This window comes from Drosophila sulfurigaster, chromosome 2R, assembly GCF_023558435.1.
Source record: "Drosophila sulfurigaster albostrigata strain 15112-1811.04 chromosome 2R, ASM2355843v2, whole genome shotgun sequence".
NCBI classification, from domain to species: Eukaryota; Metazoa; Arthropoda; class Insecta; order Diptera; family Drosophilidae; genus Drosophila; species Drosophila sulfurigaster.
This window is the reverse complement of record NC_084882.1, coordinates 7,296,869-7,307,347: the sequence shown is the minus strand read 5'-3', so window position 1 is coordinate 7,307,347 and position 10,479 is coordinate 7,296,869. Positions and strand designations below refer to the sequence as shown.

General features: G+C 40.5%; 1 protein-coding gene across 1 annotated transcript; it reads left to right on the top strand.

Annotated features, from left to right (window-relative positions):
* Nucleotides 1-6,070: 6,070 nt before the first annotated feature.
* On the top strand, nt 6,071-8,753 carry LOC133837082 (neurochondrin homolog). Its single transcript, XM_062267738.1, has 2 exons — nt 6,071-6,204; nt 6,287-8,753. Exon 2 carries the CDS (start codon nt 6,319-6,321, stop codon nt 8,488-8,490), a length of 2,172 nt encoding a protein of 723 aa, XP_062123722.1. The 5' UTR covers nt 6,071-6,204; nt 6,287-6,318; the 3' UTR covers nt 8,491-8,753.
* The last annotated feature ends 1,726 nt before the right edge of the window (nt 8,754-10,479 follow it).

The window sequence follows — 10,479 nt, the reverse complement described above, 5'->3', positions numbered from 1 at the left end:
GTCGCCTCCGTTTTGGGGGCGCCATAATTCACAACACACGGCGCTGAGCCGCTGCCAAAATGAAGACATCGGCAACGTAAATTGGTTTAAGCTGACGTTGGGCAAGCGGCAAACCATCTCCGTCTCTGTCTCCGCCTTCGCTCTGCCTTCGCCAACATCAACACTGAATGTTTGACCCATTGGTTGCCACGGGAATGGCGGACGGAAGGGCCTGAAACTAAGCCAACAAACTGGGCTGAAGGCCTAACTAAGGACGAGGGCTGCCACGCAAAGGTTATGCCAAATTACGTAAATTTTTGAGGCTCAGCAATAACAAGAGCGCAGGGGGTGCGGAAGGAATGGGGAACGCAGAGAGGAAACCGCCCGCCGTCTTCAGATATAAATCATTTAAATTAACAACTTTTGGTTTATTAACACAATTTATTGGCAGCAGTTTGTGCGGCATCAGCGCACAGCTCCTGTCCGAGCCGTAAGCGAAGTAAGCGAACGCACGGTTCGGCTATAAGTTCCCCGCCCTCTCCGTTCTTTATCCTTGTTCCTTGTTCCTTGCTCCACTCATCCAGCACAACTGGCTGTGCTATCGAGGACGAACAGGTGGGAGTGGGAGGGATTCTGTTGTTGTGTGCTTTGTTGCTCGATGATTTGTTATTTGTTAGTGAAACGATAATAGCAACAAATGAGCTTTTATTGTTCAGATGGGCAAACTCTTAAAGCCGCATCCTCAACGAGTTTACGTAATTCGTTATTCGATATAAATTCATGAAGCATAAGCCATTCAATGGGATTTGCATAATTTGTTGTCTTTTCTATCTCCACCGCACTTAATTCGCACAAACAAGGTGAACAAGGTGATTATTTTCTATTCAATAAATAAATTTTAAAATATTTCGAAAATTAGATCTGTCTTTTGGCTTGAGTCGTATAAAGACTTGACATATTCTGCAGATACTCCACACAGCCATAATTTAATAAAATGCAATTATTATTCAGTCACATTCATCCTGCCAAGTGTTTTGCCACAAACAATGCGATATCTCGATGGTTTGGGTAAGGCGCTTTTCCACTTAAGGTGTATTCGTTTAACACATGCCCAACTCGGAGAATATATGCTATTGAAATTGGAAATTGTTTGGATCGGGGAGAGACCGAGAAAGCAGAGGAGCTTGGCAACTAGGCAGCCTTCAGAACCCTCACATTAATCAGCCATTGATATCTGGGATCACAAAAGAATGTTAACAGGCAGCAGGAGCCCCGATGCCTCTCTTTCCTACCTTTCTCCCCCCACACCTCTCTTTTGTAGCCCTGCAGGGCTATATGCATATGCGATGGGATGCTAAGGAAAATGGAAAGGCAAGCAAAATATGATTGTTTTGCTGCTGCTATGTGAAATTAAATTTCTCCTTCCATGCGGCTTTTGATTTTGCATTTAAATTGGCACGTGCCTCACTCGCAAACAGCTGGGAAACCCTCAACGGAACTCGGAACTCGTGCCGAGCTGAGCCCGTGTTTTTCCTGCAAAATGAAAGAACAACTGACTGGCGCCTTGGGCTTTTCCAAAGCGCTCAAAGTATACAGTTATTTGGCAGTTATTCGATGACATTTTTTGCTCCTTGGGACCCAGTGTCTACAGTGAAAGGACTGTACCTGCGCTGTCTAGGGATTTAAGTCGTTTTTAGGCTCAACTTCGCTTGACACAACAACTTAAATGTCAGTGCAAGAGATAAAGTCAAGTAGCATCGATTAAGTTGACTTGATCTTTAATTGAATCATGAACTTCTTATAACAATATTCGCATTGAATTAAAGTTCAATCCTTGATCGATTTGCATCTCCTTGTGTATACAGCGCAAACCTCAGCCCCACGACCAATAAGTCATAAACTTATAAAAATTGTATTCGCTTGGAATTTAAGATCTATGTTTGCTCATTGTTAACGAATAATTTCTTATTATCGACAGATTCATTTCCATCAAATCAGGAGAATCAAGTTCAGACTTTTATAAATAGGAACTATTTCTCTTGAAAAATAATTTATTTATTCACTTACTCATTAATAATAATATTGGCTCAAAATTTAAATTGCATTCATTAACGATTAATATTGACTTGGTAGTTTTATTTGCAACCCTAAGTTTCACTTTCAACAAAAACAGAAAGTTAATTTGACATACATATTTAGAAATAAGAAATAATATATTTTAAAAATAAATAATTGAAACTTGAACTTGTAAAGATATTCGCATAAACTTTAAGTTTCATTCCTGATCCCAGATATTCACAAATATAATATATCATAAATATGCTTCCAAACTTATGTTCCAGTTCCAACAAATAAGGCAAATCAATTTATTCATTAGAAATATACGGCTTTAAAAATAGCCTTCAATATCAATTGCCTTCGTTCTCATTTGTCACATAGTGAAGGCGGGGCAGCTTTAAGCTAAAAGAGGAAACATATTACAATACATGAATCGCTATACATAATTGAAATAAATCGGCTGACAAACGATGTTTGCCGCAAAGCCAAGACGAAATGAAGAAAAGCAAAATAGCCACAATAAAACCAAGAAAATAAAAATGTAACAAAAACGCAAAAAAAAAATAAAGAAACCTCTTAACACTAATCACGAGAATGGGACGAAAGAGCAGATGTGAAGTGAGATTCCTAAAAGGGACGTGCAACATTCGAATCTACTGACCTTCTCAACGGAGGCTTAAAAGAGCTCCACACTTTCAACAACATTGAATGGGAAGCACTCGCTCACACTTACACTCATACGGGCATTCACATTCACATTCGTACTCACACTTTCTATTCCGATTTCTTTTCCTCTTCCGATTCGACTTCCGCCTTCACACTGCGGCCTTTATTGTATTGCCGATTGCTTTAGCTCGTTGTTAACGTTGACGTTGCGTCACTGGACATCATCGATTTTTGGGGGGAAGGCGAAACTGCTGCCTGATATTGAAGCTAAGAGTTTATAAAGCTCTTTCGAAATGTTTTGACAAATGATTTTGTTTGTATTTTTCATTTCATCGAATTTGCCAATGGCCACCAATTGCGGCCAACGGCCAACAGCCATCGGCTATCGGCCAAAACAGAACCAAGACACAGCGTATACTAAATGGGGCACGTGCAGATTTTGTGTATTGGCGGGAAGGAAGTTGGGGAATTAAATAGATAGATAACCGCCGCCAAAGTCAGACGTTTGGCAACTTTTGACTGGCCCCAAAATGTTGTGAGCAGATCATCAACATTGATTTCAGCTTGAAGCCGTTCCATCAACAACTTCCTCATCTCATCTTGATAACAGTGTCAAACTGGCCCCAAAGATTGTCCGTCCACAAACGGTATTGCGCATGTCGTTTTGGGGGCGTTACTGGGCGCTGACTGTTCCAATTTCTAGAACTCAAATAAATTGTATGTCATTACGACTTTCAAGTTGTTGTTCGAGCATTTCCAGTTGAAGAGGAGACACATTTGTCAAGTGTCTCAGTGCTCAGTGCTATTAAAATGCAGTCATCATGCAATGTAGATTCAAGCGAAGCGTTTAGACCACAAAGTTGTATTTATTTTGAGGGATTTTATACATTAAAGATTTTCCCACTGATCTCCTAAGACCTTATTTGTATTCATGCTAAAGTTTCCGATTTATACATAGTTCAATAATTGAAAACAAGATGCTTTTGGCTTTTTGTACTAATTAGTAATAAAATATAACTAACATAAGTTTTTGAACATAAAATGTACAAATTTCACAATTTACGCTTAAAGCCAATTATTTCAACATTCTCGATTTACACAGTTTTCCATACGAATCTATGCTCAAATTACGCATAGTGGAAAATATCGCGGAGTTGAAACCGACGCCAGCATTATCAATTTAAAATAATAATAACAAACGCAAACACATACGCACATTAAGAGATACGAATTAGTTTACATGCGGGTGAACATCCAACGTCCAGTCTATACCCTCTACTAAAAGGGTAGGTAATTACATATAGGGTATGCCAGGCTTGGAATTTCAAATAGTACCTGTGATTTCTTTTTAAGTTTAACAATAGCTACCAAATACTATATTACATTTGAGTATTGAAGCAGTCTATTATAAAAGGTTACTTCTTTTTGGTAAGTCAATCTGTTTTAAATAGAAAAGTAAAAATTTGCCTATTCTTTTTAAACTTGTTCCCTGGCAAATGACCCTTCAAAAATAAAAACTTTTAGTATTCGAATATTTAAGTATATGTATTAAGTTCACTGCCTTGTTGTGGAATACAACTCCAGGGCATATTGTGGACCTTCACTTTTGTTCGAAACTGCGACTCAGTGAAAATGTTGCCAAATATTAGCCATGGCCATTGGTTATAATGAGTATGAGTGCAATTTTTGAATGCGAATTGTTAGCTCGCTGCGCGCATTTCGATGTTCAACAAACAATTGAAATAATTTTTGTAGTTTCACATTTTGCTTATATGTGGTACGGATTCAATATTGTATTATGTTTTTGACCGTTATTGAAGGATCGATTGGCAATGATAATTAAATTTGCAATCAACATATTCACCAGCAATCGCCAAATATGTGGACATGTGTGTGGTTTATCAGTTCACCTATTTAAAGAGTGTCAGCAGTTAATGCTAATGATTCAGATAAATGGTTTCTGGTTGCCAAAATATTCCTTCCTTATTTGCCAACTTTAATGTGGAATTTAGACATTTCTTTCAGCCCATTAAAAATATGTATTATTGTTTTGACACATAAAATCGTCCCACTGAGAAATGTTGAATGTCTCTAAAATATTATAATATTTTTGAGGTTATTTGTAGAAAAACAATAATAAACTGTTACCCAAAAAATTTATTGAGTTAATTTGGAAAACATTTAAGCAAGAAAGATTAGAAATGCAACTTGTAAATTTTATTTTTATTTTAATATATGTGTACATATTTTTTAACAGCTGGCGAATTTGTAAACAAGTAAGATCATTACATTTAAATTTATTCGACTCTTTGTTACCCTAACACCTTCGTTTGCATATTGGGAGATAAACCGAACTGGGTGTATTAAATAATAAATAAGATTAATTATAAATTCAGTTTTTTATTAAAAGTGGATATCGAAATGGAATTCATTGACCCCAAATAAATAGCGAGAAACATATTTAAATAATATATGCAAAGAATAACTGAACATATATGTGCATCCATATACATACGTATGTACATAGTGTACATATGTCTATTTGCATTTGAATTAATCAGCATGCATGGGTATATTTATTTTGTATTGCCATTTTTTGTTGCAACGCATGAAATTAATCGCAGTTTTACTTTAACACGTGAAAGAACATGTGAGAATTGTGTGTGTATAAGTAATACACGTATACATAGAGCATACGTTATATATACACTATACACTATATCTTCTGGCTATGTGCCGTGCACACAAAGACTCACACACGAAACAGTGAAAAAATTCTGGAACAAATGCAGCCGCCGGCTGAATTCTCACAGTTTGTCTGAAACGTAAACATGAAAAAGTCAAAAAACGACAAATCATGTTCTAAATATAAACAACATTGCTCATGAGAGAAGCAAATGCTGAGAGTGTTTGGTAAGTGGGAGAGAGGAAGAGAGCTAAATATGGTAGAGAAGAGAGATGCATTCGGGTAACCAAAATGAAATCGTCATTCGCTCGATTTGAATTGATTGTCATATTGTTGGCAAAAACTATTGCTAAATACCAATTCAGAATCAATTATGTTCTCTATAAAAGAAAACAAATAATTAAATTTTATTGAAATATCGAAAGCCGAACGACAACAATATTTATGGTAAAAAATATTAGATTTAATACACGAAAATAAGATAATTTAGATTGACTTCAACTATTAGAGAGCTATTTAAGTTACATTTGAAATAATGTATAAGATGCACAAATATCACGAAACGTAAAATAGAAATTTGTGTAGGTTTTCAGCCATGTCCAAATGAGATTTGAACAGCAACAGCTGCGGCCTCTTTGGAAAATTGAAAATGCGGCAAGTGAGAAGCCGATTTTCCGACAGCGATCAGTGCGCGAGAGTGCGTCGTCGAGCGAGGAAGCCAAAATCCAAGAAGAAAAAACATTCGGTCGAAAAAAGCAATCGAAGCCAACGGGAACTGCTGAGTGCTGAGTGTGTGTGTGTAGCCAAGTGAAAGTGTGAGAGTTATTTATAGAGCGTGCGCATATAGACGCCTATAAAAAAAAGTATATAGCTTACAATCCACCTATATATACATAGATACAGCAGCTGCATACGAGAGGCAAGGAGATATGACAGACGTGCCGGAACCTGTGCGCAAGTGCGCCAATCTGCTGAAGGGCACGCGAAGCGATACTGAAAAGTTCGCAGCTCTGTTCATGGTCACGAAGCTGATGAAGGGCAAGGACTGTAACACGGCGGGAAAGAAGCTGCTCTTTGAGGCCATTGGATTCCCCTTTCTGCGCAAACTGCTCGTCTCCAAGGACTTGCCCAACGATTGCCCACCTCTGGTGTACAAGAGCGTAGCTCTCTCGATTCTCACGGGCTTCTGTCAGGAGGAGGAGTTGGCCACCCACAAGGACATCATCGATGCCATACCCACGTTGCTGGAGATCGTCGAGCAGGCCGACGATGAGGATTACGAGGATAATCTGATTGTGGTCAGCGAGGCATACAGTTGCCTCAAGAGCATTGCCAGCTATGAGCCTGGTCAGCAGGCACTTTTGGAGACGGGAGCCATTCCCAAAATGTCGCAGATCTATTCGGCACAGAGTTTCCAGACCGACGAGGCTCTGCACTTGATTGTGCTGCTCGTGAACAAGTTCGGTGTTGTGTCCTGGCCCGAGGATCCCACAGCCTTCCATGCGCTCATCCAGCGCATCGCCCTCGACATGGAGACGGATCACACAGAACGCAAGTACGAGCTGTGTCGCATTCTCGCCGACATTCTGATCACCTGCCGTCGCGAGATTGTGCTGAACTCACTCGAGGGTCAAATATGGCCAGAGAGTCTGTTCAAGGGCTGCGGGGACATATTGAAGGCAAAGATTGGACCCAAGCAGCGGGATCCCGCACTTCACTTGATTGCCACGACTCTGCAGGTGCTGGGCATTCAATGGGCCTTCATGGATGACCAGAAGCAGTTCTTCCTCATGCTGTTGCAGTTGGCCGCCATCGAGGTGCGCATGCAGATGGACGAGAAGAAGCTGGAGACGACGTTCAAGCAGGCGGAGCTGCTCACCTGCTGCTTCGTCATACTGGAGCAGTGCATCGAGTACATGGCTACCGATCAGCTGGATCTCGAGCCCAAAGAGAAGCAGACCACCTACACGGCACTCAAGGGTGCTTTCAACCAGGTGATGGCAGTGTTGACCCGAGTCAGCCAGGACAAGATTCGCGAGAATGGCAATCCACGTGACAAGGCCTTCATTGTGGCAACGGTGCGCATATTGTCCGCATGGTTGGCCCAGGAGACAACTGCCATGCGTCCAGCGATCTACAAGCTGTTACCCTTCATGCTCAAGATTGCCAACGAGAGCTTCCACGATCTGAAGACCTGGCGCGCAGGTCCCAGAGAGGGAACCCCGCCAGTCGATATTCTGCGGGTCATGATGCCAGCATTGTGCCACTTCGCTGTTGAGGATGAGGCCAGACGTGTGCTGTTTACCCACAAGCAGGACGAGGTGCTGCTGGAGGCCATCGAGCTGTATTTCAGCATTGCCCACTGGAAGCGTCCGCCCATTCCACGTGCGGAGCGACTGAAGCGCATGAACGAACCCGATCCGGTGCCAACACCCGAGCAACAGACTCAGATGAAGGAGGCGCGTGGTGCAATTGTTGCTCTGTGCAACATTCTGATGAACTTCACTGTGCTGGAGCCGAAGCGTGCTGAAGATGCGCCCACTTTCGCTAATCTGCTGAAGTTTGTGGTGGAGAATCTGCCCGAGCTCAAGGATACACCCGAGAACCTGGTTATTCATGGCAACTTGGCTGTGCTCGGTCTGCTGCTGCTCAAGCAGCAGTCCAAGAAGGTGAAGCAAAATGACTTCTCTATCTGCCGCTACATTCAGGCCACCATTCGATTCCTTTGGGATGCCTACAACATCGATGAGAGCAACGATCCCACCGCTCTGGTGGTGTCCATTGCCTACAAGGGCGTCTGGTCGGATGTCTCGGAACTGTGGTTCCTCGGCATGCAGACAATGTGTGGGGTTCTACCTCTGGTGCCGTGGCTCTCGGAGTTCGCCCTCGAGTCTGGCTGGGCAGAGGGCATTGTGAAGACACTGAAGAAGGTGAAAATCGGCACATTGCCCGCGAATGTTAAGTCTGCCTACGAGGACTTCCTCTCACAGCTGGTCGATGTCAATGCTGATGTTGTTGCCGTGCTGAAGAAGGCCGATGCCTTGCGTGTCTGCCGCAATCATCGGATGATGGATCTGGGCAAGAAACTGTTTGGAGACTAAATAATTAATATTCAGTAGACTCTCGAAACTAACATATTTTTGTATGAGCTTTGTTTTAAATCGGTGTATTCTTTCTCAATCTCTCTCTTTCGTTCTGTGGGCATTTTGTGTGTGATTTACTTTTGATATGAAAATGAGAAAAAACATGCTAGAGAATTTTCTTTTGCTATCCGAAATGGAATTATTTTATATGCACTTTTATGCTTATTCTCTATTTTAATAATTAAACAACTTTTAGACGAAAATAAATACAAATTTAATAAAGAAAAACTGATGCATAAATTTCACTTTCAGCAACAGCCGCCAGTTGGCTGTCATTCATTATATTTTTGATGCAGACAATGTCCGGATGTGTCCACATACATTATACATACGCGTCACAAAAACATTTATTTATATGGTATGTTGGATTAGTTTTGCTTTTTAACAAAGGCCAACACGTCACGAATTTGTTTTGTTCACTGGCATAGTCAACATATCACAACCATACGTATTTATATTCGGTATCAAAAGGGTAGAAGGGTATTTAAGTAGAATCAACAGCCAGATGATGTCGTCATTTTCTTAAGCTATTTTTATATTTTGTTGATTATTTCTGTGTGTCATATCCGATTCTGCCTCTGAAGAATGAAATTCAATTTGTAAAATTAATTCTCAATAATTGGTATACTCTTTTGATAGCGATAAATTGAAAGACTGCTAAATTATTAAAGAAACAATTATGAGAGACGTAATTCACTTAAATCTATTCTCCTGTTACTAGGCAATTTAGTTTATGTAGTTTATTTTTCCTTTACATAGAAACTTATATTATCTTATGGAAAAAAAAAAACAATTTTTTACCTACAAACCATGAGAATATGAGAATATGAATTCAGTTGTTTATCACTAGAGAAACGTTCACCTCATAGTCGAACACTCTGTAAGATTTCCACTTGTTTTTAGAAAAACTCATACTCACTACGGGCCCTAGTTGCTTTGGCTGACAATCTGGTACATTTTAACATTCTATGGTATAGTTAACATGTTTTACCATATCAATATACCAAATATAGTAGTTGGTACATTTTTAGTATACTTTAAAATTAATACCGCACTTTTTTGCTTTCATTAAAAATGGGTAGTGGGTATCTCACAGTCGATCACACTTGACTTTAGCTTACCCACTTCTCTTTTTTTATGTGGAAATACTATATAAAGTGAATGCAGCTTTTGATGGATTGATTTGCATACAATTTCAGATTTGCAGCATGCAATAACGAGAGATTCGATGCAGCTTAGAGTGAAGAGCATAAAGACCTCTGTGCGTATACGTAATACGCTCATAGCAAGCGCTTGTTAAAACAATGGCACTGTCAAAAGTAGCAGCAGCAGCTGCACAACCTGCTAAAGCCGTCGATAAATCTGCTATAAATCTTGAAGCATTGCGACAATTTTCCAATGTATGGCCATCGTCGGGCAAACTCTTATCCTCTCATTCTGTCAACAGGCTCAGGAAATATTACACAAAAAGTATTGCTCAATCGTATGATAACGAACCACCTCCAATTCCACCTTCTATCCCATGCCATCACATCACATCCAATCCCTTTGCTTCGTGCTTCGTGTTGCGTGTTTGCTTTTTATTACGATATAATATTTTATTGCATACTTTTAGACGTTTGAATATTTGGCCAAGCAGAGGGCACAAGGACGCTCGTCCACCAACAGCGAGCGACCCAAGCTATCGAGCTACCTTTCGAATCACCCTTTTTTGGCTACCAAAATGTGTAAATTTGTTTTGGGCCTCTGCTGTTTTGTCATGGATTGCACTGGTAGAGCAAGGGATACCCGGAGGGGCATAGAGATAGAGAGATGGCGATGGGCGTTGGAGGCGGAGGTGGATGTGAAGGTGGAGGTGGTAGAGAAGGTGCTCTAAGCTCTGTGGATTTCAGCTATTTGTGCATTTGACAAAGGTAATAAAAAGGACGTTTGGCTTTTGGCACTGAC